This window comes from Phacochoerus africanus, chromosome 2 (genome assembly GCF_016906955.1).
Source record: "Phacochoerus africanus isolate WHEZ1 chromosome 2, ROS_Pafr_v1, whole genome shotgun sequence".
NCBI lineage: Eukaryota > Metazoa > Chordata > Mammalia > Artiodactyla > Suidae > Phacochoerus > Phacochoerus africanus.
This window is the reverse complement of record NC_062545.1, coordinates 254,215,051-254,240,373: the sequence shown is the minus strand read 5'-3', so window position 1 is coordinate 254,240,373 and position 25,323 is coordinate 254,215,051. Positions and strand designations below refer to the sequence as shown.

General features: G+C 41.4%; 1 protein-coding gene across 4 annotated transcripts in view; it reads left to right on the top strand.

The window, feature by feature from the left end:
* Nucleotides 1–25,323, top strand: part of ECPAS (Ecm29 proteasome adaptor and scaffold) — a 102,662-nt gene that overhangs the window by 59,248 nt on the left and 18,091 nt on the right. For all 4 annotated transcript variants that reach the window (XM_047768141.1, XM_047768139.1, XM_047768140.1 and 1 more), the window contains 19 exons: nt 96–219; nt 1,134–1,214; nt 2,216–2,450; nt 3,027–3,118; nt 4,846–4,980; nt 5,789–5,951; nt 6,397–6,569; nt 7,950–8,051; nt 11,533–11,656; nt 13,040–13,185; nt 13,867–13,921; nt 15,223–15,337; nt 16,627–16,695; nt 17,911–18,028; nt 18,310–18,477; nt 20,623–20,702; nt 21,196–21,301; nt 22,279–22,326; nt 23,448–23,569. In XM_047768141.1, coding sequence (XP_047624097.1) covers nt 96–219; nt 1,134–1,214; nt 2,216–2,450; nt 3,027–3,118; nt 4,846–4,980; nt 5,789–5,951; nt 6,397–6,569; nt 7,950–8,051; nt 11,533–11,656; nt 13,040–13,185; nt 13,867–13,921; nt 15,223–15,337; nt 16,627–16,695; nt 17,911–18,028; nt 18,310–18,477; nt 20,623–20,702; nt 21,196–21,301; nt 22,279–22,326; nt 23,448–23,569 — 2,256 coding nt within the window. The remainder of the gene's footprint in view (nt 1–95; nt 220–1,133; nt 1,215–2,215; nt 2,451–3,026; nt 3,119–4,845; nt 4,981–5,788; nt 5,952–6,396; nt 6,570–7,949; nt 8,052–11,532; nt 11,657–13,039; nt 13,186–13,866; nt 13,922–15,222; nt 15,338–16,626; nt 16,696–17,910; nt 18,029–18,309; nt 18,478–20,622; nt 20,703–21,195; nt 21,302–22,278; nt 22,327–23,447; nt 23,570–25,323) is intronic.

Sequence of the window (25,323 nt, the reverse complement as noted above, 5' to 3'; positions counted from 1 at the left end):
GACAGATGCCAAATAAAATTGCTGTTCTTAATCTTCATATGATCATTTTCTAGTTGGTGAAATTTACTTATTTTTCTTATTTGTCTTTCTGAAAGACGGGAAGAAGTTCATGGAGAAGCACAGCGAGTATTAAGGTGTCTTCCTGGTAGAAACAGAAAAGAAAGTTCTTCTAAGCAGATGCCGTCTTTCCCAGAAATGGTATATTATATCCAAGAAAAGGTATGGCATTTAACTTCAGATAATTAGTTTGAGTCATATAATGTATGATGAAAATGAACATACTTTTTTTAGGTGATATATTTTAAAATGTTACTCACTAAATGTTTAACAGTAATAAGGTGTCTAACAATGTGATTATTTACACTAAGAGGAAGGTACAAAATGAAGAGAAAAATATAAATCTCAATTGTAATGAAATTCTTTTGCCCACATCTGAATTACTTACTGTTCCTTTTATGCTCTTCAGCGTTGTGGCTGTGTTTAAAAATTTTCCCCTTGGCATGACATACTTAAAAATATGTCTTTCTCTTTGTAAGGGCCCTATGTGGGGCATCATAAGTTTAAGAATGCTTTAGGGTATTGGCAGTCATGACCCCCCCCCCCCCCCCCCCCGATTGCTGCCTTCTACCTCTCCTAGTGGTCTTAGCTTTTTGCTTAGATAGACATCTTAGGGTGTTTTGGGTCACTTGGGTCTTTGTGTAGTGGCCCCGATTCTCTTCTCTATAGCTCTTTCATAGTTAGGGTCAGAAGATGCTTTCGTGCTAATGTTTTCCTTCTACCTCTATTATTAATGAAAATAACGGGCATGCAGTGTCCTGGGGTGACTGTGTCAGTAGATGCCTGGAGTAGGTTTATTCTTTTTGTTTATTTTTATTGTATGTGTTAATTGCTTTTATGTCATCTTTGCAGCTTTTTTCTTTTTCTTTCTTTTATTACAGTTGATTTATAGGTTTATTCTTTTTAAACAAGCCAGTCCAAAGGGAACACACCTGTCACTTAGGGTTTGAGGTCTATGCGAGTCAAGCACAATGAATGGAAAACAGTGTAGCTAGAGGATAGTTTATATTTGGGCTGAGAAAGAGTACATGTGCTTTGTTTTTCAGTAATTTGGTTTGGGGGCTTATTTTTGTTAGGCTTCCCATCGAATGAAAACTCCGGCCAAGTACATGACTGGGACCACTGTCCTTCCATTTAACCCGGCTGCCTTTGGAGAGGTAGGACTGGCGTGTATTTCTATTTTGCTTCCACTAAAGGTTCTTGAAGAGAATGTTACAGTCAAAAAAAGGTCTGAATTTTTTGAGTTCTAGGTAAATGCATGTTGTGATGTCACTTTTATACCAGGTTCTTCATTAGGAAAACAGTACTTGGTGTAAATATTATTATTTTAATTCATAGTGGGATCTGGAATCTAGACTCATATTTACCTCAGGACAGTTCTCTTCATAAAAGAACTGGATGCTCTGCGTTGATTGCTCTTGGGAATTTTTAGCAAATTAAATTTGAATTCTAAAGCCCACAATATATTGACATTATTTGGATGATGCAGTTTTGAAGGTTAAGAGACTTAATTTTCACATTTACTAAGGGAAATTCTCGTTTAAGTCACTGACTTGCCTTAATTAAATGCAAGAGGTAATCTTGTTCAGAGTCGGAGTACTCAGAGTGAAATTGCTGCCTGTCCTATTCTAGCTGTTAAGGAAAGAGCTTCCAGAAGACTCCTTTGTGGCTAATTCATGTCAGAGCTTTTTATGGCATCTTAGCTACTCTTCTGTGGATGATTTGAACCCATTTTCTCAAATTCTTGCGACAGAGGGGATTAAATGCAATTGGAATTCCAGAGAAATAGATCATTGGCCCCCGGTTTCTGCCCAGAGTCTGTCTGTCTGTCTCTCTCTCACACACATCTTTAAAAAAAATAATGATTTTCATTGTCATATTTTAGACTTTAAAAGTTGAGTTTGCATTTTAACTCCACTAAACTTTGTTTAAAAAAAAACAGCACTCTCTGGATTATAAAAGCTGGTTATGTAAATTTTGCTCCATTATGGTACTTTCAGCTCACATAGTGAGTCATGCTTTCCAGCTTCTGTGAGGATTGTTGAATAGCTTGATGAAGGAGGTGGGAGAATCAAAACTGGGAACTGTCACTTTGAAGAGAATCTCCCATCTTGATTTTCTCGAGGAGCTTATCTGGTATTCTTCCTTTTGTTTGCAGATAGTTCTGTACTTGCGGATGTGCCTAGCTCACAGTGCGGGAGTGGTACCCACCTCTCAGAGTCTGGCTGATATGCAAGATCACGCCCCAGCCATTGGACGCTATATACGGACTTTAATGTCCAGCAGCCAGGCGACGTCATCCTCCTCCTCTTCCTCCTCCTCCAAGAGTGGGGAAACCAACCCCGTTCAGATCTACATTGGCCTGCTTCAGCAGCTCTTAGCAGGTGTTGGAGGTAGGAGGTCATGATGTTTGGGACAGATATTAAAGCGCTTAAGCACAAATCTAATTTTAAACTCAGCTGAGGGAGTTCCTGCTGGTCTAGCGGTTGGGACTCTGCGCTTTCACCACTGTGGACTGGGTTCAGTCCCTGGTCTGGGAACCGAGGTCCTACATCAAGCTCCTGCATGCTCTGGCAACGAAAAAAAAGAAAAGATAAACTCAGCTGAGAATTTATAGCAAGATATTATTTTATCTCTTCACTTCTGTAACTGAATATTAATCTTGGTTTCTTTTCTAAACTTATCTGATTCATCTTTGATACACTATTTCTCTTTTCAGAAAGAAATGCTAACAGAGGATAGTGTATTTTTACTTTGGAAGTGGGTGTGAAGAACAGGGCATCTTTTTAGACAACTAGTCTATAAATTTGCTACATTGAATCACATACTATGTTTAGGTTAATTTTTATTTCATAGAACTGGGGAATACCTCCTAAAGCAGTAGCCTTATGCTTTAGAGGAATTTAGTGATCCCTGTGTGTTTACCACTTTCCTGAAATCAAAACATTTCTGAATTCCTTCTTATTTAGGTTTGCCAGTCATGTACTGTCTGTTGGAAGCTGTCTCAGTGTATCCAGAAAAACTGGCTGCTAAATTTGTGGACAAAACAGAATGGATAAAGGTATATCCTGTGCATGTATACTCCTTTTTGATTCTGTATATTTTATTTTATTTTTTTCCACTCCTGTGGTATGTTTAAGTTCCCGGGCCGGAGCTTGAACCTGCACCACAGCAGTGACCTGAACCACTGCAGTGGCCATGCCACATCCTTAACCTCTTGTGCCACAGGAGAACTAGATCCTTATTAATGGTCATTTAGGGTGCTTCCATTCGGCTACAATGAACAATTCATCATTTGAATCTGAGCGGGTGTGTCTTTTGATGGATTTGCTTAGAAGTGGAACTGAGGACACATGGATGCAATTTTGGTAGATAATACACATCCTCCTAATAAGCAGTGCCATTGCTCACTCCCACCAGCGATGTGTTCAGAAAGTATCTTGTCCCATGATCACACCAAAAGTGTTGCCAGGTTTAGCAAATAAAAATGCAAGATGCTCAGTTAAACTTGAATTTCAGACAATGAATAATCTTCATTAGTACAGGTCTGGCTCATATAGTTTTGTATACCGCTCATGCTACATAATACAGTTCTTTTTGGAAAATGCAGGTTGAATTACAGTAAAATGTACCAATTATCTGTCTAAGTGTGAAAGCATGAATGTAATTTACCACCAGGGATGAGTTTTGCACTTTTCTGGAAAATCTTGTCTTATGAAATTGTTTCTAGTTTAGAAAAATTTTTTATTCTTTGTACATATTTGCTAATTTTAAAATGATCTTAGAGTTTTTGACCTTCAATCTTGTAGATCAGGGCTCATTAACCTACGGTCCACATACCTGATCTGGCCTGCCTCCTGTTTGTACGTCCTGCAAGTTAAAAATAGTGCTTACATTTTTTTTTTTTTTTCCTTTTTCGGCTGCCCAGTGGCATATGGAGTTCCTGGGCCAGGGATCAGATCCAAGCCACAGTTGTGACCTACCACTGCAAGTGCGGGAACACCAGATCCTTAACCCACTGTGCCTGGCGGGGTATCAAACCTGCATTCTGGTGCTGCAGAGATACGATGATGCCATTGCTCCAGTGTTTACTTCGTTGTTGTTGTTGTTGTCTTTTTAAGGCCATACCTGCTGCATTTGGAAGTTCCTAGGTTAGGGGTCAAATTGGAGCTGTAGCTGCCAGCCTATGCCACAGCCACAGCAACACCAGATCCAAGCCCCATCTGTGACATATACCACAGCTCACGGCAATGCCGGATCTTTAACCCACTGAGCGAGGCCAGGAATTGAACCCTCGTTCTCATGGATATTAGTCTGGTTTGTTATCACTGAACCGTGGTAGGAACTCCATGTTTACACTTTCAAAGAGTTGAAAAGAAAAATCAAAAGGATAATAAAACTTCCTGATGTGTGAAAATTGTGTCCATTAGGTTATATTGGAGCCCACACTCACCCATTTGTTGTCTGTGATTGCTGCTTCACCACAAGGGCAGAGTAGAATTGTTGCAAGAGATTTGGCCCTTTATAGAAAACGTGCTGACCTTTGTTTCATGTCATCTGTGCATTTATTCCCTGTTTTATGCTTTGTATCTTTGCTGAAAATCCATGTCAGATTTTGGTCTGTAACAGCTTTTATTTTGTTTTGAAATAACAGCTAGTTCTTTTCTCATAGATGCCAGTAGGTTGAACATTGTAATGGGTAACTTATTCTTAACTTTAAATGTTAGAAGTTGTCAGCAGGGAGATGATCTTGTATCCTGTATGTATTTCTTTTTCTGTACCACTCAGAGTCTGATGAATAGCAGTAAAGAAGAGATGCGTGAACTGGCAGCATTGTTTTATTCTGTGGTGGTTTCTACTGTGTCGGGAAATGAATTGAAGTCAATGATTGAACAGCTTATAAAGACGACAAAGGACAATCACGTATGTTATCATTTTGTCTGTATTCTTTTTTTTGTGGAAAATAGTTTTACAAAAGCATCTAATATATTTTTAGTTTTGAGGTTTTTATTTGTAAAATGAACTCACAAATTCCTTGCTTTTATGATTGTAAGGATTAAATGAGATGGAGAATACATAGATTCTGTCAGTTCATTCAGCAAATTAGAGTGCCTTGTGTCTCATAGGCACTGGTTCAAGTGCTAGGAATACAGTGGGGAGTGAATACGCAGGAAGCCCTAGTACTGCTTGGTGCTCAGAAATGTTAGTTCCTTTTTCCTCTCCATCCACCGCCACTTCTCATTGTACCTGTCCTATCAGAAGACATTGTAGGAACCGTATGCTTTTATTGCCTACCTTGTGTTTGGAGGTTTTTAGTGATTAGTAATAGGATCTGTTCGGTGTGTTTTGTTGGCAGTAGGGGAAAATTTTACTTGAAAATTGTGCTGATGTAGTCATAAGTGTTATAAGCTCAAAGAAAGTGGGTGTGTATAAGAGCGGGCAAGGAAATCCCCTTGCCCAGAGTTGGAGTGGGTGTGATATTAGGGAGTTTCAATCTCGAAGTGAGTCAGGACTCAGCTTGACTTCTCAGGATTCTCTGTGTTAGAAACTCAGGGTTTCTCATGTGCGCTAATTGATTTATCAACATCCAGTGGGGCCTCAAATGGTCACTTTATTCTTTGGCCTGATGTTTTTATTGGAGAGATGATTGTAATAAACACACAGTTATTTCAGTGCATGCACACACGTATGAGAGAGAGAGACACATACGCTATTGTGTTGTTGAATCTAGAGCCCTGAGATACAGCACGGATCCCTGCTTGCATTGGGTTTCACAGTAGGAAGATATTTGGCTAAAAAGAAAATGAAAATGGCAGAGCAACAAGGTGTGGAGACAAATGCTGATTTCCTGCCTGAGCAAGAGGAACTCATTCAGAGTGCCACAGAAACTATAGGTAACGAATGTGTTTATGCTAACTTGGAGGTCAGCATAATTCGGTTAAAATTTTTGTGAATTAGGTTAAAATTTATTGTAACATTTCTTTCTATAATTTCTTTTTATAGCTTTGCACTCTAAACACTCAAGCTTTTTCACAAAATCTAGATGCTCAATAAATTGTGTTTTTAATAACCGTGAAAATACTCTAGTTTTTCTATATTTTTTTCCCTGCGTGTTTCTAGTTAACAGAGATGATTATGGGAAAAAATTTAAACAGTAAGAAAGGACAATACTCTCTGGTGTTTTATTTCTAAATAAATGCTAACAAGTTATCAACTGGAAAATGTTGTAGACTTTGATTTCATTTTGCTCTTTTAAAAAATCTGGAGTACCTTGCTGGTCGGTTTGGATCACAGGGGTAATAATATCTAATTCTCTCTTTTGTCTGAATATGCTTACAGGCTCATTTTTGGACAGTACTTCACCCCTCCTGGCAATTGCTGCCTGTACAGCTCTGGGTGAAATTGGTAGAAATGGTCCATTGCCCATCCCCAGTGAGGGATCTGGCTTCACCAAGTTGCATCTTGTGGAAAGCCTGCTAAATAGAATACCCTCCAGTAAAGAAACAAATAAGGCAAGTCTCTCCTTTTTATCCTTCTTTCTAAAATTCTTTCCATTCACAGATAAGTGAGTAAAAATGGAATCATAGAAAGGATGGATGGCATTACACCTGGAAGAAGAGTTTAATGGGAACAAGTGGTAACATAAAGAAGACAGTCCAGGGGTTCCTGTTGTGGCACAGAGGAACAAAATCCGACTAGGAACCATGAGGTTGTGGGTTCAATCCCTGGCCTTGCTCAGTGAGTTAGGAATCTGACATTGCTGTGAGCTGTGGTGTAGGTTGCAGATGCGGCTTGGATCCTGCGTTGCTGTGGCTGTGGTGCAGGCTGGCAGCTGCAACTCTGATTGGACCCCAAGCCTGGGAACCTCCATATGCCATGGGTGTGGCCCTAAAAAACAAAAAACAAAACAAAACAAAAGACAGTCCAGCTGACTGTTGAATTTTTAAGTGGGCATGACTTGTGCACAGCTTTTGACCCAGTGACTTCAGTTTAGGCCTGTAACCATTAAGATTTGGGTCATTGTGAAATGCATCAGGTACTTCTTTTGTCATGCAAAAAGTAGGTAATACATTGTGAAATAGTTTTTTGATTTTTGTAATTTTAGAGCAAATCTAAATTTAACCTCTTACAGCCAATTTGGTTTTAAGAAATCTGGGCATTCGTAAGTAGAGTACGAGTAATCTCTGAGGAAAAGGGCATTTATAATTTTTCAGTAAAAACTTTCATAGGCTTAAAAATTTTTCTTTGTGATAAGGTGATTTAATGTGGAGAAAAATCAATTAATTACAATTTTAATAAATATGTAACTTTATTCTTGATCTAGCTACTGTTTAAAACTTTCTAAGAAGATCAAAGTGTAGTATTTATTAGCTGTTATTAACGATCATTACCATCCATGGTTGAGCACTTGTAATCTGCCAAGCATATGCTGAATGTTTCACATGCATTAATTAATTGAATCCCTAAAAGGTCTAGTGAAGTAGATACAGTTGTCATCTCTGTTTTCCCAGTTAAGGAAATAGAGTCACAGAGAGGTTGAGTAATTTGCCTAAGATCACAGAGCTGTAAAGGGTACTAACATGTTCGAGTTGTGACTCTGGGCCCAGAACCTGCATTTGTAACTGTTACAGTTTGTAGGAAAATGAACCTAAAGACTATTCTTTTTTCTTTTGCAGCTCTGGACTCTTAATGAACTCAGTTTTCTTTCTTTCTGCCTCCAATGTCTTACAGACATAATGCTGTAAAACTGGATACTAAAAAAAAAGAAAACCCCAAATGCTCACCCTGTTGCAGATAGATAGACTCCCTCTCCCTGTCTTCTCATTTTGGAAACGTTCTGGGATTGAGTTGTTGTATACTTTGTTTTTTAAAAACATTTTCTATTCTTCCAGATGAAAGAACGAGCTATCCAAACACTGGGATATTTTCCTGTTGGAGATGGAGATTTTCCTCACCAGAAACTCCTCTTGCAAGGTCTGATGGATTCTGTGGAGGTATTTATATTGCTATCTGATTGTTAGCCATTCAAACAGAAGGCATTTTTTTAGCTGGAATTTTGCATGCTTTGAGGTTTTGAATTAAACATTTGCTCATTTATGTAGCAAGTACTTATTGAGTCCTAGCCTTGGGCTCATTACTGTGGTAGTCAAGCATTGAGTACATCACCTATGTGGGAAAGTCCTTTTCTCATGATTTTTGATAAAGTGTGGTATGGCATGGGTAGAAGGGGAAAGTTACCCAGTCAGCTGGGTGGCCGTGGTTGCCGGTATTGAATCTAGTGACTTGGCTTCTGTCGTCTACAGAAATGTCCAGTGTGGTGAAGGAGACCTCCAAGTAGATAGTTGGTGGCCAGTGTGATAAGTGTTGTAATGTGGCCTAATCTGGCCCTGATTGGTCCTTGGTTCTTGTCACTTACATTTTTGTACACCAGCCTCTTTGTTCTTGTGTATTCTGAGTTTTTTTTTTTTTTTTTTTTTTTCGGGGGGTGGGAGGCTGCCTGTAGACATTCCTGGATCAGAGATGGAACCTGCCCCACAGAAGTGACCTGACATAGCAGTGACCGCGCTGGACCCCTTAACCTGCTAGGCCATCAGGGAACTCCTGCTCTGAGCTTTGGAAAGACCCATACCTCCTCTTCTTTCTCGGGTTGTTGCTGCACCCCTCTGAAAACCTCCCCACCCCTCAAACTAGAGTAGAGTCTTTAATTATCTGTGCTTTTGTGCCTTTCCATACTTTTCTTTTTTTTCTTTTTTTGTCTTTTTTAGGGCCACACCTACGGCATATGGAGGTTCCCAGGCTAGGGGTCTAATCAGAGCTGTTGCTGCCAGCCTATGTCAGAGGTGCAGCAACACCAGATCCAAGCTGCATCTTCGACCTACACCACAGCTCACAACAATGCCGGATCCTTAACCCACTGAGCGAGGCCAGGGATCAAACCCACGTCCTCATGGATGGCAGTTGGGCTCGTTAACCACTGAGCCATGACGGGAACTCCCATACTTTTTCTTAAACATTTACCATAATTTCTATTGGCCTACTAGACTGAGGGCAAAGTCTACCTTCTCCACCTTTATAAAAGAGGGGCCTGGCGATGCGATCTTAGTGGTAGGACCTCAAAAAAGTTTGGAAGAGTAACTGAATGAAGAGCCACTGCATGTCAGGCAGTGGGCTCACAAAGGAGGGCCTGAGTCTTTGTCTGGGAGGGCTGGTGCCTACTGTGTGGTGGCCAAGATGCTGCTGGGCCTTGAAGGATGAGAAGGAAGAAAGAGGGGCGGCGGGATTAGGTGATAAGGCTGCTGAGTGATAGAGCCTGTATTAGGATTTGGGTCTCTGCATTCTTTTTTTTTTTCCTTTGTTTTTATGGCTGCACCTGTGGCATATGAAAGTTCTCAGGTTAGGGGTCAAATCAGAGCTGCAGCTGCCGGCCTATGCCATAGGCACGAGAACTCTGGATCCAACCTACGCCACAGCTTGCAGCATCGTCGGATCCCTAACACACTGAGAGAGGCTAGGGATGGAACTCGCATCCTCACAGAGACAACATTGGGTCTTTAACCCTCTGAGCTACAGTGGGAACTCCCCAGGTCTCTGCATTCTTGATTCAGTATTTTTAAGGTGAAGTTTTTTGACAGGAGATGAGTCTCCCTGGATGTCAACTGACGTTGCAACCTCTTGGGGAAAAGCTTGTGATACCTGCTTTTTTCTTTTTTTAAGTCTACGATAGAGATGGGTTCCTTCCAGTTTTGTTTAAATAAATGAAGGTTTGTCTTGATCTTAACTTGCTACTGAAGACATTATTTTAAGCATTTAGAGGTACAGAAATATGGAAAGCTCAAAACATGATGGAGAGATGAAAGGGTAAGAATTTTGGTTTCTTTTAACTTTTTATTATGGACAAATTCAAACATGCCCAGAAGTAGAGAGAATGATGATAAAATGATCCCCATGTGCCTGATTTGTTGCATCTCTTCACCCAATCTTTAGAGTATTTAAAGCAGAGTCTAGCTATTAACTTTACAAATGGAATTAGGGAGTTTTGTTTTTGTTTGTAATGTCAGGAATCTTGTTACATGTAAACAGGTAAAAACAGGCATGTGAAATGAATCTCTAATGTGGTAGTCTCTGTATTGAGATACCTTTTCTCAGCTTAGAGATGACCAGGGAAGCTGTAGGACTGAAGCCCTGAAATCTTTCTTCCTCAGAGTAGGAAGCATGAGGTATCAGCCCCTGACACCTCAGCAAGGCTAGAGCCTTTAGTAGATTGAGCCTGGGAAAGGCTAACCTGTTGTCTGTGCTTTTCAGAGCTCTCCCCAAGGTCAGGGCTCCTGTACCCCTCATGCTGTTTGTTCCTCTTTCTCTTTTTGTTCTCCTGTTCCTAAGTCTCTTCCAGTTCACAGTGAATAGAGAAAGAGACCAAAGCGAGCTAAGACAGGTCCAGTTCCATGAGTCAGTGATTCATAATTGTGAAACGTGTCGGAATTTCTAAATCTGGAGTTCTGTTGTGGCTTAGTGGTAATGAATCTGGCTAGTATCCATGAAGATACGGGTTGATCTCTGGCCCTGCTCAGTGGGTTAAGGATCTGGCATTGCAATGAACTGCTGTGTAAGTCGCAGACGTGGCTCAGATTCTGCATTGTTGTGGCTGTGGTGTAGGCTGGCAGCTGCAGCTCCTATTCGAATCCTAGCCTAGGAATATCCCTATGCCGCCAAGTATGGCCCTAAAAAAAAAAAAAAGTTCTAAATCTGATTTTTAAACATTTGAGTGTATATTTGAGAATTTTGTTAACTTTTGATTTTTAAAACAATTTCAAATTTGTAAGCATAATGTAAAGAACTTCTGTTAACCCTTTGTCTATATTTACCAAATTTTAGCCTTTAACATGTTTGCTTTATCATTCCTTGTTGTTTTCCTGACCCATTTGAGGGTAACTTGCAGATAGGTATCATGTAATTTAAGAGTGCAAAGAGGAGGTGTTAATAAATGAGAATGCCTGCTGTTACTGTCCAGTTACTAGCAGTCAGATGTCTACTAGAAGCTTCATGTGCCTTAACTTCGCTTAATCCTTGTGGCCTGATGAGGTGTGTGATGGTGTTATTTATGCTCATGTTACCAGTGAAAAAGTTGAGGCTCAGAATTTAAATAAGGGTATGTAACTGGAGGGAGACAGAATTTCTACCTAGGTCTGTGTGCTTCTCCTCTAAGTAAATGGTTCCATTCTTCCAAAGATTGAAAAGCACCGCCTAGTGGTTTTCTCCTGATGGAGGAGCAGGCAACATGGACTTGGGAGAAGAACCCTCAGGTCATTCTTGTGTTCTCCGTTCTCTTAGCCTGTTTCATTTTCCAACTATCCAGTTCGCTGAGAGAGTTTCAGGCAAAAGAGCGAAAACAAAGCACACTGAGAGTCAAGATGGTCAGCGGCCTTTTCTTGGAGAAAATGTTCTCTCTGACTCCTGGTTTTTTCTCCTTCATTGCAGGCCAAGCAGATAGAACTTCAGTTCACTATCGGCGAAGCCATTACCAGCGCTGCGATAGGAACCAGCTCCGTGGCCGCCCGGGACGCTTGGCTGGTGACTGAGGAAGAATATACCCCCCCTGCTGGTACCACGTAGTCAGCTAATTGGTTTATAACCCCTAGTAACTCTCTTCTGTTCTTGTGATCACCTTTGAAGCAAAAAATGTATATGTTCAATTTGAACTCTCCCTCCCAGTATTTATATATGTTTTATCAAATAGTTGGTTAAAGGAGACCGTGCGCAAAATGAACGAGAACTGTAGGCTAGTGCTCTAGCGAGCAGGCAGGGGAGTGAGCTGTCCATTACCTCAGACCTGTGCTCTTTTCATGAGCACTGGTGCATTTGACCAGTGCCAGAGGTCAGGGCATAGCAGTTCCAAGTTTTGTGTCCCCTAGCGCTTCATCGCATAGTGAAGGTCTTGCTGCAGGTGCCTCTAGGCTGAGTCACTCTGGGTGTTCATGACTGCAAGGGCGGGGGCAGGGAGCATGCGCTTTCTGACTGTGTTACAGAGACTGTGACGTCACATGTCTCGTATGCCGCTAAACATCCTGCAGTGCATGTGATGGCTCTCCCCAACAGACTGTCCTCCCCCAAATGTCAGTAGTGCTGAGGTTGAGGAAGTCTGAAGGGACACAGGACAGGAGAACAATGTTGAGGTAGTTGGAGGAGGAAAGTGAGGTCAATAGAGGTTTGTTTGTGTGTTTTTATTTTATTTTTAAATTAAAAAAAAATTTTTTTTTTGTCTTTTTAGGGCTGTTCCCGAGGCATATGGAGGTTCCCAGGCTAGGGGTCCAATCGGAGCCGTAGCCACTGGCCTACACCAGAGCCACAGCAACTCGGATCCGAGCCTTGTCTTTGACCTACATCACAGGTCACAGCAACGCTGGATCCTTAAGCCCCTGAGCAAGGCCAGGGATCGAACCTGCAACCTCATGGTTCCTAGTCAGATTCGTTAACCACTGAGCCACGACGGGAACTCTCTGTGTTTTAGTTTTTAGATGGGAGATGGAAAAGATACAGTAGAGAAGGAAAAATTGCCAACACTAGAGAAAATAGGAATAAGTAAAAAAAGGTAGTTTTTTTAAAAAGAGAAGTTTTAGATTCAGAGCAAAATTTAGAGAAAAGTACAGAGGTTTCCCACACCCCCTGCCCCTATACATGCATAGCCTCCCCCATTATGTCAGTAATTTTTCATTCTAGGGAACTAAAGTTATCTGAGGACCTTAGAGAGATTTTTCATTCTAGGGAACTAAAGTTATCTGAGGACCTTAGAGAGGTTATTTAGTTTATGCCAGGTTCTGAAATGAATATCAGGTCCATCAGCAATTTATTTAAACACCTTAGTCATTTAGATCTTAGTATGTTGTGGGATTGTTGCATTGAGTAAATGTTGATTAAAATTAATTTTTTTCATGAAGTTCTATTCAATTGTTTTAATTGCTTATCATCATTCTTTGTTTTCCTCTAGGAGCCAAAGTTAATGATGTGGTCCCCTGGGTGTTAGATGTGATTTTAAATAAGCATATCACCAGCCCCAACCCACATGTGAGACAAGCAGCCTGCATCTGGCTCCTTTCCCTTGTAAGGAAGCTAAGTGCCCATAAAGAAGTGAAGGTAAGCCATGTTCTAAAGGTGACCCAGCTTTATTGGAACCTGTTTATGAAATATTTATAATTGAAAGGAAGGAAAGTATATGAGGGCCATTAGCCAGTAATGCATTTATCTTTTGTCCTTTTAGGGCCACACCCGTGGCATATGGAGGTTCCCTGTCTAGGGAGAGGTCTAATCAGATCTGTAGCTGCCAGCCTACGCCAGAGCCAAAGCCACGCCAGATCCGAGCAATGTCTGTGACCTACACCACAGCTTACGACAATGCCAGATCCCTAACCCACTGAGCGAGGCCAGGGATTGAACCTGCAACCTCATGGTTCCTAGTCGGATTCATTTCTGCTGCGCCACGCCGGGAAGTCCCAGTAATGCATATTTCGAAATAAGCTATGCATGAAGGAATGAGGAGTAGCACCTGATACATATGGGCTGGAAGCTGATTCTTAACTTGAAGATGTAAAGTCAGGAAGCGGTAAGGACAGGGAGGATCAGACTGTGCACATTAGACTGCCTGTAAGCCATACAACCTTTAGGTAATTTGGCCACGTTCAAAGATGAGAGCACGGCAGGGTTTGTGACAGCCTTGGGTTGTAAGACTGCAGATACTGTGTTCCCTGACAGCCAGATTCTTATTCCTGCAAGGAAGTAGTGCTTCAGTGCTCTTAAATGCCTTTTTTCTTCTTTCAGTCTCATCTTAAAGAAATTCAGAGTGCATTTGTTTCTGTTTTGTCAGAGAATGATGGTAAGTAATTGGTAAATAATTGATTTGCTAACCTCTCTAGACTTGTATTTTTTTAATCTTAAAAAAAAGCATTTTATTGGCATATAGTTGACATATAATGTGTTAATTTCAGGTGTACAGAAGAGTGAATCAGTTTTACATATACATTATACATATATCCATTCTTTTTTGAATTATTTTCCCATGTAGGTTGTTATAGAACATTGAGTAGATTTCCCTGTGCTATACAGTAGGTCCTTGTGAGTTATCTGTTTTATGTATATCAGTGTTTATATGTTAATCCCAAACTCCTAATTTGTCTCTTCTCCCCACGTTTCCCCTTTGGTAACCATAAGTTTGATTTCAAAAATCTGTGAGTCAGTTTCTGTTTTGTAGATACATTCATTTAGACTTGTATTTTATTTTATTTAATTAATTAATTTTTTCTAGGACCACTCCTGCAGCATATGGCGGTTCCCAGGCTTGGGGTCCAATCGGAGCTACAGCTGCTGGCCTATACCGCAGCCACAGCAACATCAGATCCGAGCCACATCTGCAACCTACACTGCAGCTCACGGCAATGCCTGATCCTTAACTCACTGAACGAGGCCAGGAATCAAACCCACAACCTCATGGTTCCTAGTTGGATTTGTTTCTGTGCCACAATGAGAACTCCCTAGACTTGTATTTTAAATTTTGAAAAAATCTTAATTAATGAACATAAAAGAAGGCTATGGAAAATTTGGTTCTTATGTATTTGTTATTTAGATCATTCATTAGATCAGTTTTCCATTTAAAAGTGGAGCTGAGGCCTTCTTTAACAGCAGTGTTTCTACCAAATAATAGCTTTCTTCTGCTTCTCATTCCTTTCCTTGTGATTGAAGCCAGTGAAAATATATGTGTTATTTAAATAGTAGATTTGTTTTATAAGTTGTTTTAAACATGTGATCTGATATTGACTTTTCATTTTAAAAAATTGCGCGTGGGTGTCCTGAAATCCTGTGATTACCCCTCACGTGTGTGACTGGCATCCGTGGGTCCTCTGTCGCTGTGCATTGCACGCTACGGCCCAGCGGGGTTGACTTGGTTTGTGAGCTGGATCTTTTGTGAACGTAGTTCTCATTTACAGAGACTTGCTGGTGTCATGTCCACTGAAATGACTTAGTATGTTAACAAAACAGGCAGGTTGAAGATGTTTTTGTACCTTTAATTTCATAACATTTTGGGTTAATGTTACAAGTTTAATTTTTTTTTTTTTCCACTTGATGGCCGGTGGACAGATTTTTCTTAAAGGAGTATTGTTTTGTCTGACTTTTCTGTAGAACTTAGCCAAGATGTTGCCTCAAAAGGCCTTGGGTTGGTGTATGAACTGGGCAATGAACAAGATCAACAGGAATTGGTTTCTACTCTTGTAGAAACACTGATGACTGGCAAAAGGTACGGTGAATTGGAAAATTTCAGATTTGAGCACACGGGGCTGGTTTCGCACATACCGAGAATGTACAGTGGAAGAAGGAGAGTTAAGCTTTTGATTTTCCTGTTTATTAAGTCTTTTCTACATTGCAAGTCATTGATTGTTATGCTGTGGATAGCAGTTTAATTATCTCATGTATGCTGTTTAGAAAGTACACTAAATTACTGCTTCAAAAAAAAAAAAAAACATGCCAGTAGGTCAGGTTTTGGAAATGAAATGATTTCGGGATAGGCAAGGCATTGGATTACGGAAGTACCATAATTACTGTTGGCTAATTGGAAGTGAAGACATGGAGAGGGAGCTCGTGTGTCGTGCACAGTCTGACGTGCGTAGAGGACGAGAGGGGCAGTCATCCTCGTGATTGGTTGCTGCCTTATGTTACCTTCCTTGTAGGAGGGGTGGTTCTTAATGTGTGACTGCATTTAATCCAGTGTAACTTTGTATGGGATGTTTTTACATCTACTTGTCCTCCCTAGACTTCATTTTACAAAATTCACAGACTGATAGAGTTGCCGAAATATTGGCTGCCTCTCTGTGTACACGAATGCCAAATAGAAATGCAGAGACAGAGTTGGAGGCAACAGAAAAAGTAGCTTTAATTGCCAGGCACGGAGGGGAACACAGCAGGCTAGTGCCTCAGGGACTGTGCCCCTGCCTCGGAGGGGGTAGTGAGGAATCTTGTGGTGTTTGAGGAGCGGGGCTCAGCAGCTCATGGACGTTTTCCTGATGGGTGGGTGGTGAGGTAACTGGGAGTCAGCATCCTCAACCCTCTGGTTCCGACTGGTCTGGGGTCCACAGGCCTGTGGGCAGCATCCAGCCAACCTCTTCCACCTGGTGGAGGCTTTAGCACCTGCAAAACAGCTTCAGGGACATGGCTTAGTATATGATGTATAGTCTTTGAAGAACTGAAGGTCGTTGACTTTGTTGAATGGCTGAATTATTACTGTTTTCTTTTTTCTCTGTATTTTTTTTTCTTTTTTTCACTTCTCTGATTAAATTGGTTCTTTGACTAAAGTTTTCCTGTAGGTAAAAAGGCAGGTGGAGCACTGAGTTGGGGGGCCCACCCTGGGAAGGCCTCACAGGGTCCTGCTCGGTTACAACAGGAAGGGTTAGTTGACTTTTACCTCGTGCACACCGTAGATTCTTGATAGGGAATTTGATTTTTATCAGTTTATAGATGAAATGTGTGCAGTCCTTGAATGGTGGTATGAAAAGTTTGAGGCTAATTTAAATGCTCGTTGTTTTCATTTAGAGCTAAACATGAAGTTTCTGGAGAGACAGTGGTGTTTCAAGGGGGAAGCCTCGGCAAAACCCCTGATGGGTAAGTGGGCCACATCCATCACTCAGTCCCTGGAGACATTGTCCGTCCGGCGAAGAGAGCGCTCCCTGAGTTGATGTCCACCCTTGTGGGAAGCATTGTGCGTCAGTGGGAGAAGACGTCAATGAAAGAGCCTGGCTGTTCCTGGGAAGCAGACTGAGAAGGAGCTCTGAGTGCTGGAAGTTTATCGAAGGGTCCCACAGGGCAGTCACCCCGGGGGAATGAGAAGGCAGGACAGGGCTGGTGGCCAAGGAGGGGCTGAGCTGCTGCCCATGCTTTCGAGATCCTGACCTGTCAAGGAGCTCTGAGGCTGGGCTGGTGGGGCCTTGTGGGAGGCTCTGCTCTGTGTTCCCTCCTCAGGCCATTTCACACCCTCACTGACTAGCCCTTGGCGGTGGGCTACTCTGGGGGAGGACCTGACCTTGGCCTGAGGGCAGTTTTGTCAACTACCAGCCAGCGGGTCCTCAGAGAAGAATCGACACCTACTGAGTTTTTGGGGAGGCAGCTCTTAATGGCACTTTGGAGTCCACCAACTTGGCATTTCAAGTTCGTTCCTCTCTCTTACTGTTATTCCATTGTGATCGTACTGCGCCCTTCTTCTGAAGTGGCTCAGGTCCAGCAGCAGCTTGCTGGGCCTTGCTGGGGCGTCCGCAGAGCCCTGCCTCAGGGCATCTCGCCGTAGCTCCGTGTTTTCACATCCACGATGTTTAGCTTCACTGACCCCCTCTCTAGACTCCTTCTGAGTTTTAAAAAGTGCTCACTTTTCACAAGATAATGCAAATGATCAGGTATTTGAGCAACATTATTTATTCAGAAGGAAGTTAACAGGACCCAAAGAAGTTGTTATCAAGATTGGGATGCTCCAGCTTAGAAAAGATGCAGGGAAGACAGAAGTTGTCTTTTCTGAGGATCCTGAGAGGGCTTTGTGCACAGGTACCGAAGAGTTAACGCCACCTCTCGGGGTGATGAGGGCCGCACCCCTGTGGGCCTTGCAGTTGCCTTAGATCATTTGCCAGCCATTGCTGATCACTGAACTAGGCCACTTCTTGTATTTTCCTCACCCTGGTTCTCTACCTCTGTGGTAATGAGATAACTTAGTATTAGAAATTTATTGCAAACATAATTTAAAAATGTCCTAGTAACATTCACGATGTAATTTTTATAAGTTGGGAGGTAAAGAAATACATTACTTCATACTTTCTGTTTTTTGTTTTCAAGCCAGGGCCTCTCTACGTACAAGGAGCTTTGTTCTCTGGCAAGTGATCTTAGTCAGCCAGATCTAGTCTATAAATTTATGAATCTAGCCAACCATCATGCAATGTGGAACTCTCGGAAGGTAAGGTGCTGTTGCTAGATGATTTATTTTTTCCTTCCTCTCAGTTAAACCTGCTGCATTGGTAGACAGTGACAATTGATATGCGGTGTGTTTTGTAGAAGTCTGTGATTAGAGCGATCTGGACTACTACATAGCTGCTGTTATTGATGGGTGAAGCTGGACACCCAATAAATCAAACGCTATTCAGGGACAAGGCTGGGAGGGAGAATTTTGTGATATTTAATATGTTACTGTCTCACTGGAGCAGGTGTATCTGAGCCACTTCATCTTATTATTTTCAGGGTGCTGCTTTTGGTTTTAATGTAATTGCTACCAGAGCAGGAGAACAACTGGCTCCTTTCCTGCCTCAACTAGTTCCTCGTCTTTATCGTTATCAGTTTGATCCCAACCTTGGCATTCGACAGGCCATGACAAGTATTTGGAATGCACTGGTCACTGACAAATCAATGGCAAGTATCTGTGAACCCTGTTTGTCTGAGATGACACACGTGATGTAACCCCATCCTCATCTTCCTTTCTACTCTGTATGCTTTTTTGGTCAAACAAATGGATCCCTTGCTTCCATCTTTCAAGGTACTCATGGCAACATTTTTTGAAAGCTCAAAAATGAAACAATCTAAATATCCATTGTGTGGATGGTTAAGGAAATGGCAGTGTATCCACACAAATGGATATCCACACAAATAGTCCATAGTTACTGCCGATACATGGAGAACAGCCATGGGTCCTGCCTTCAAGGAGCTCACTTGGTTGAAGAGTTAGATAAGGAAGCCGGCAATTATCCTATATGGTTTTCTCCCATCTGGCTGCCTCTCATATTCTCTTCCACTTTTAGATATTACGATTTCTTAGGGCTTGCCTCTGAGTATCTTTTACCCTCTTCACATTCCCTTTTTAGGTGAACTCATCTGTTGCAAGGCTTGTAAGTGTCATCTAGACGGTGATGCTTCCCAGTCGTATACTTCTGGCCCAGGCACAGCTGGTACTCCTGACTTGCCTTTCTCACTGCCCGCCTGACATTGTCACCTGGATGTTGTTTCAGGATACCTTAGACTTAACACGTCCAGAACAGGACTTAAAAAAAATATCCTCTCCCCCCCCTTCTCCTCCACATGCATCCATTTATCCAAGCCAGGAAGCTGGGTGTCAGCCTTGATTATTGTCTCTTATCCCCACCCTCGACTGAATCCAGTAACAAATTCTGTTGATTCTGCTTCCAGAGTATTTCTTTTTTTTGGCCGTGCCCATGGCATGTGGAAGTTCGTGAGCCAGGGATCAAACCTGTGCCACAGCAGTGACCCCAGCCGCTGCAGTGACAATGCGTAGACTTAATCTGCTGCACCATGAGAGAACTCCTCCAGAGTATTTCTCGAATCCACTCCCTTTTTTCCTAATTCTTCCCCGATGAACAGGAAGGTTGTCATCTTTCCCATCTCTTTGCCTGCCTCCATTTAATTACCAGCAGCGAAAGTGATTTTTAAAAATGCAAATTGGGCTGCATTTTGGGTTAAAATCCTTGAGTGGCATCCTCGTTCACTTTAAATAAACCCCATGACCCTTCCCATGGCTCTCCACCCCTGAGCATTGCATGACATGGATTTTTCTTCTCTCTCCGGTCTGATGTTGGTAGGCACTGGAGGGGTCGGTGAGTCTTTTTTGCTCCAGGAGAGTACTTGGTGCCAATGGGGCAGCCGAGATCTAATAGGCCGGTTGGCATCAGAGACCCAGGTTCAGGGCCCGGGCCTAGGCTCTGGAGATGTGAATGGAAGGTAAAGCCACAGGTGTGGATGAGATCACTGGAGATGGGGACATGGAAAGACTTCGGTTACCTAAATCTCAGGGGAGTTAGTCACCCCGCCTTGGTTTTCTTACATATAAGTGAGGATAACAAAGCCTCTGCTGTCCATGAGAGTGGAAAAGCCATAGGTTTTGAAGTTCTTAGGTTCAGCATACAAAGCGAATCAGTGTTCGTTATTTCCAAGTTGATACATATGTATCAAAACTAAAGAGGGTTAGAAGATTAAATTCATCTTCATTCTGAACAGATACTTCATGTGCCAGACATAGTGCAAGGCACCGGGGATGCAAAGGCAGGTTAAATGAGGTCTCAGTGTGATGGGGCAGGACAGATACCGTGTCCTCGGGTGTGATGTCCTTAAGAAGGTGCCGTGGAAACCCGGGGCAGAGTAGGCCAGTCCCATCTGTGAAGGCGATGTCTGACTCGGGTCTCGGGAAGTAGGAGTCAGCCAAGCAGGTAGGAGACGGGAGAGGTAGAGGTAGTGAGTGTGTGCCAAGGGACGGCAGTGGGACAGGACAGGAGACCTTGGGAGCTGGGCAGGTCCCAGGAAGGCTTCGCATCCACGCCTGGGTGCTGGGACTTTGTCTCACATGCTGAGGAAAATAAAGGGATCAACTTTGCATTTTAGGATGATCAGGTGAGCAGCCCTTAGCAACTAAAGTGGGGAGAGAGTTGTAGCCTGAGATGCCTAGAGAGACGCTTAGGCTATTACTACAGAAACACAGTGCTGTTGAGATGAATCATTTCATTGTTGATGGATATTGAATTTACATTTTTATCCTTTTGCTCCCATTAGGTGGATAAGTATTTGAAAGAAATTCTTCAGGATTTGGTTAAGAATCTTACCAGCAATATGTGGCGAGTTCGAGAATCCAGGTACCATTTTTGGAAATGTAAGACTAGTCAAATAAAATTGAAATTTTTTTCCTTCAAATTTCCAAGTATCATACTTTGTGTAGTTAAAGAAGTGCAAGCTCACTTGTTAACTTAGACATCAAGATATGTTTATATACTCTCATGACTTTGTAGGGTGGCATTTATTTATACATATACAATGTATGTTTATTCAGTGCCTGCTATGTACTTGGCAATGAGCTAGGCCCTGGAAGTACACTGGTAAGTAAAAACTGAGTGTTGTCTTAGGGAAGTTGTATCATAGCCACGGGACGCAGACATTTGATGACTGTAAATGCCGTGTGCCTGTGGTACATCCAAGGCACCAAGCAGGGAGTCATCACCGCTGTCCTGGGGTGAACGGTGAGGATTAGAAGTCTAGTCTGCATCCATCCTCTTATTTGATATGAATGTATCGTAGTAAAATAGTGAGCTTTCTTAGTCATATATTTGAAACCAAATTGTTTATTTTCAGCTGTTTAGCTCTGAATGATTTATTGAGAGGAAGACCCCTAGATGACATCATTGATAAACTTCCAGAAATTTGGGAAACTCTCTTTAGAGTACAAGATGATATAAAGGTACTATATAAAGAAATCTGCATTTACTTGTAGAATAATATAAACCAGAATTGTTAAAATGTGTTGTATCACGTATCTCAGAATTCAAAGTTCAGACAGTTTTTTTAAAAGACTAGAATCTTCCTCCAAAGTTTCAGTCTTGACGTGTCTGTGAACTAGCAAGTTTAGGTATCTTTAGATCTAAATTAACTTCAAAAAAAAAGAAAAAAAAAACACCTACTGCCTGATTTTCTTTGAATAGGTATCTTGTGATGCTGTTGATTCGAGACAGAGAAACAGTTTAGAAGTAATCCAAGATAACCCTCCTTTGATCAGTTTCATAAGTTGGATCAGTTATTCCCAAATAACATGCATGACCACTTTCTCTGAATTTTGCTTCGGCAGTCTATATTTTAGATACGTCAATTTTACCTAAAACGAGGCACTTTGGTTTTTAGCTTTATTCATCAGAGATTTTTTAAGTCTTTTAGAATCTTCATATAGCACTTTATACATTTGCTTTTATATTATGTTTAGTTTTTTATTAATGAATTTATTACATTTATAGTTGTACAATGATCGTAACAATCCAATTTTATAGGATTTCCAACCCACAACCCCAGCGCATGCCCCCACCCCCCAAACTGTCTCCTTTGGAGACTGTAAGTTCTTCAGAGTCTGTGAGTCAGTATCTGTTCTGCAAAGAAGTTCATTCTCTCCTTCTTTCAGATTCCACAGTTTCTAAACTGTTATACTTAATAGCTATATTTCTATAAGGTCAAACTAGGTTGTATCTAATTTAAAACATTTTAGTAGTATGGCATGGTAACATGTTCCTTAATGGGCATTGAGCCTAATGAAACATAATTTTTTTACCTGGTAATGAAAGTAGAATTTTTCACTAATTTGTGTAGAGTTGGAAGTAGTTAAATACACATTTTGCAGTAAATGAGAAGGAAATGTTGACTTTTATGACACCATACTTTTCTTATTTTTAGGAATCTGTACGAAAAGCAGCAGAACTAGCTTTGAAAACTCTGAGCAAGGTGAAAACTCTTATTTTGGGGGTGAAGTGGGACAGGATTCTGTGCGACAGTAACACTAATGACATTTTTTGGTCACATAAAGTGACATTAGTTGCTATGTTAGTGCTTCAGTTTATAGCCCACGGTTCTTTTTTTTTTTTTGGTCTTTTTATGGCTGCACCGATGGCATATGGAAATTCCCAGGCTAAGGGTTGAATAAGGGCTGCAGCCTCTGGCCCTCACCACAGCAACTCAGGATCCAAGCCTCATCTATAACCTGCACCACAGTGCATGGCAACGCTGGATCCTTAACCCACTGGGCAAGGCCAGGGTTTAAATCCACATCCTCATGGATACTAGTTGGGTTCGTTACCGCTGAGCTGCACTGGGAACTCCACAGTCCACTGTTCTTGACAGTGAATGGGAAACTGGTTGCTGTTACATTAGGAGACTAGTATTTTTTAACAAAGTGTATCTCTGAGCTCTTTGAATGGCAAGTTTTTCTGGGCCTTTATAGAGGGTCTAACTTTCTCTTGACCTTGAAGAGCACATTACATTTAGATCAAGCAACATCTGTGCTCTTTATTGTTGCTACATGTGTTAATCTGCCTTTCATATTTATGAGGTGGCAGACTTTTTGAAACTAGTTTCCCACTTGAACTTGATTTTGTGATATACCAAGGACTTCTAATGTATTCTAGCTATATAAATCTTGCCATAAATCATGTTGTTAATAAGCAGTAAAATTTTTTTAAAACCAAGTGTTTCTTATTCCGCATTTGTGTTCTTGATCTGTGTCATGCTGCTACCCAAAGTTCTTGCTGCTGCTGATAATAATGGCACCTTATGGCTTCCTGAAAGTGCTTTCTTAAACGTTTTCTCATTTCATCTTCAGCTGTTTCCTGTTCCACAACTTAGAAGCCCAAAGCTTAGAAAGTAAAATATATTACCAGCGTTTCTGCTTGGTTGTTGGCAGACAGGAACTCAGTCCCAGATCTCGTTCTTCTTTTTCTCTCTGTGGTCTCGTAGAAAGTAATCATTCAGTCTTCTCTGTGGATGTGGGAAAGTGGAAGTGTTGTCAGGTGATTGCTTTACTGGGTGTGGGGTCAGTTTCCCTAATTTCCATTCTCTTTGTATGTGAGGTTTGTGTGAAAATGTGTGACCCTGCCAAAGGAGCAGCTGGCCAGAAAACCATTGCTGTCCTTCTGCCTTGCCTTCTGGACAAAGGAATGATGAGTCCTGTGACAGAAGTTCGAGCCCTCAGGTTTGAATCAGCTGATGAAATGAATGTATTAGATTTACTTAGTTATCGGCCATCCAGCAGAAATTGGGTTTCTTGAATGTTAGGTTCTTGAAAGTGAGGAGGAATGAGTTAAGGAGAATCTGTTGTGGTGACCCAAGAGCCCTTTGTGGGAAGTTGTGAGTCAGAACAGTTTTTGCAGAGATGTTCTCATTGGAATCTTGCTTTATCCTCTCTGCTTCTGCCTGGAGTAAAGTATGTTATTTTCTTGTCACTGGCCTCTGCCCCCAGCAGTCAAATCTTCCAATTCTGTTATGCTCACCAGTACTTAGGAGCTTGCTTGTTGGTTATACCACTGGGTAATATATCACAGATTACTAGATTTAAAAAGAACTATTTAACACCTGCAGCAATGAAGTATTCAGGAAATACACCCTACACATTAAGATATATACAGCTCTTTTTTTGGGGGGGGGGGCGCGCTGCACCTGTGGTGTATGGAAGTTCCCAGGCTAGGGGTCGAAATGGGGCTGTAGCTGCCAGCCTACGCCACAGCAACATGGGATCCAAGCCACTTCTGCGACCTACACCATAGCTCACAGCAACACTGGATCCTTAACCTACTGAGCAAGACCAGGAATCGAACCAGAGTCCTTATGGATACTAGTTGGGTTTTTTAGGGCTGAGCTATGAGGGGAACTCCGTATGTCGCTCTTTTAAATTAAAATCAATAGTGAAGGATTCTGTTTTTTTTTTTTTTCCTTAAACTAGAATGCTATCTAGGTAGTTCATCTGTTTCATTTTTATTTCACTTTTGAAATTAGATCAAATTAATAGTACCAACAGTATTTCATGGTAACTAAATAGTCGGTATGGGAAAGTTCTTTTTAGAAAAATTCACCTGACAAATGCAAAGGAATGGTAAAATTAGGATATCACCATTTTGCCGTCCTCAGTAAGATAATTCAGGTAATGATCATTAGTGGCGCCTCAATCCACTGGTGAAAGGCTGATAGGGAGCGTTATCATGGATGGCTGGTTCATGCTGACTGAACTTGAACCCACTGATCACTCTTCACCGCATAAGAAAAGATAAGCAGCCTTTATTTATATCCTGATGTGATGAGACAGGGCATGTATAGACCACCTATGAAAGGTTCTTGTTTGAACCTGAACTTGATTTAGCCTGCAGATCTACAGAGGAACATGTTAAGTGACACCATCAGAATACAACCAATGAGGACAAATACATTATACGAACAGAAGAGGAGGGAGGAGGACACTGTTAAAAAGATTTAAGAAGTGCAGTAAATTACAATGCATGGATGGACTCTGGGTTTGATTCCAACAAACCTACTCTTAAAGACCTTTGTGAAACAGGAAATTTGGATATTAGATGATAATGAATAAAAATCTTAATGTTTTTTGGTGTGAAATATTTTCATTATGAAAAAGAGTCCTGATCTCTTAACGATACAGTTAAGGAAATTCTGTTAGGGAATTATGTTTCAAAATACTACAATGGCAGGGAAAAAAGTATGTATGGTGTGTATATGCAGTAGATGTAGAAGTGAGACACAATTGGTCGAAGGTTGTGAGTTGTTGAACTGGATGGAGAATATACAGAATTTCATTTATGGTTCTCTCTGCTTTCTTATATGTGTGAAATTTTCTATTACAAAAAGGTAAAAAAAAAAAATCAATAAAAACGATGTAGAGCTAAGACTACGTATGTTCCTTAATGAAGTAAAGTGCAGAATATCCTCATGATGAGACCT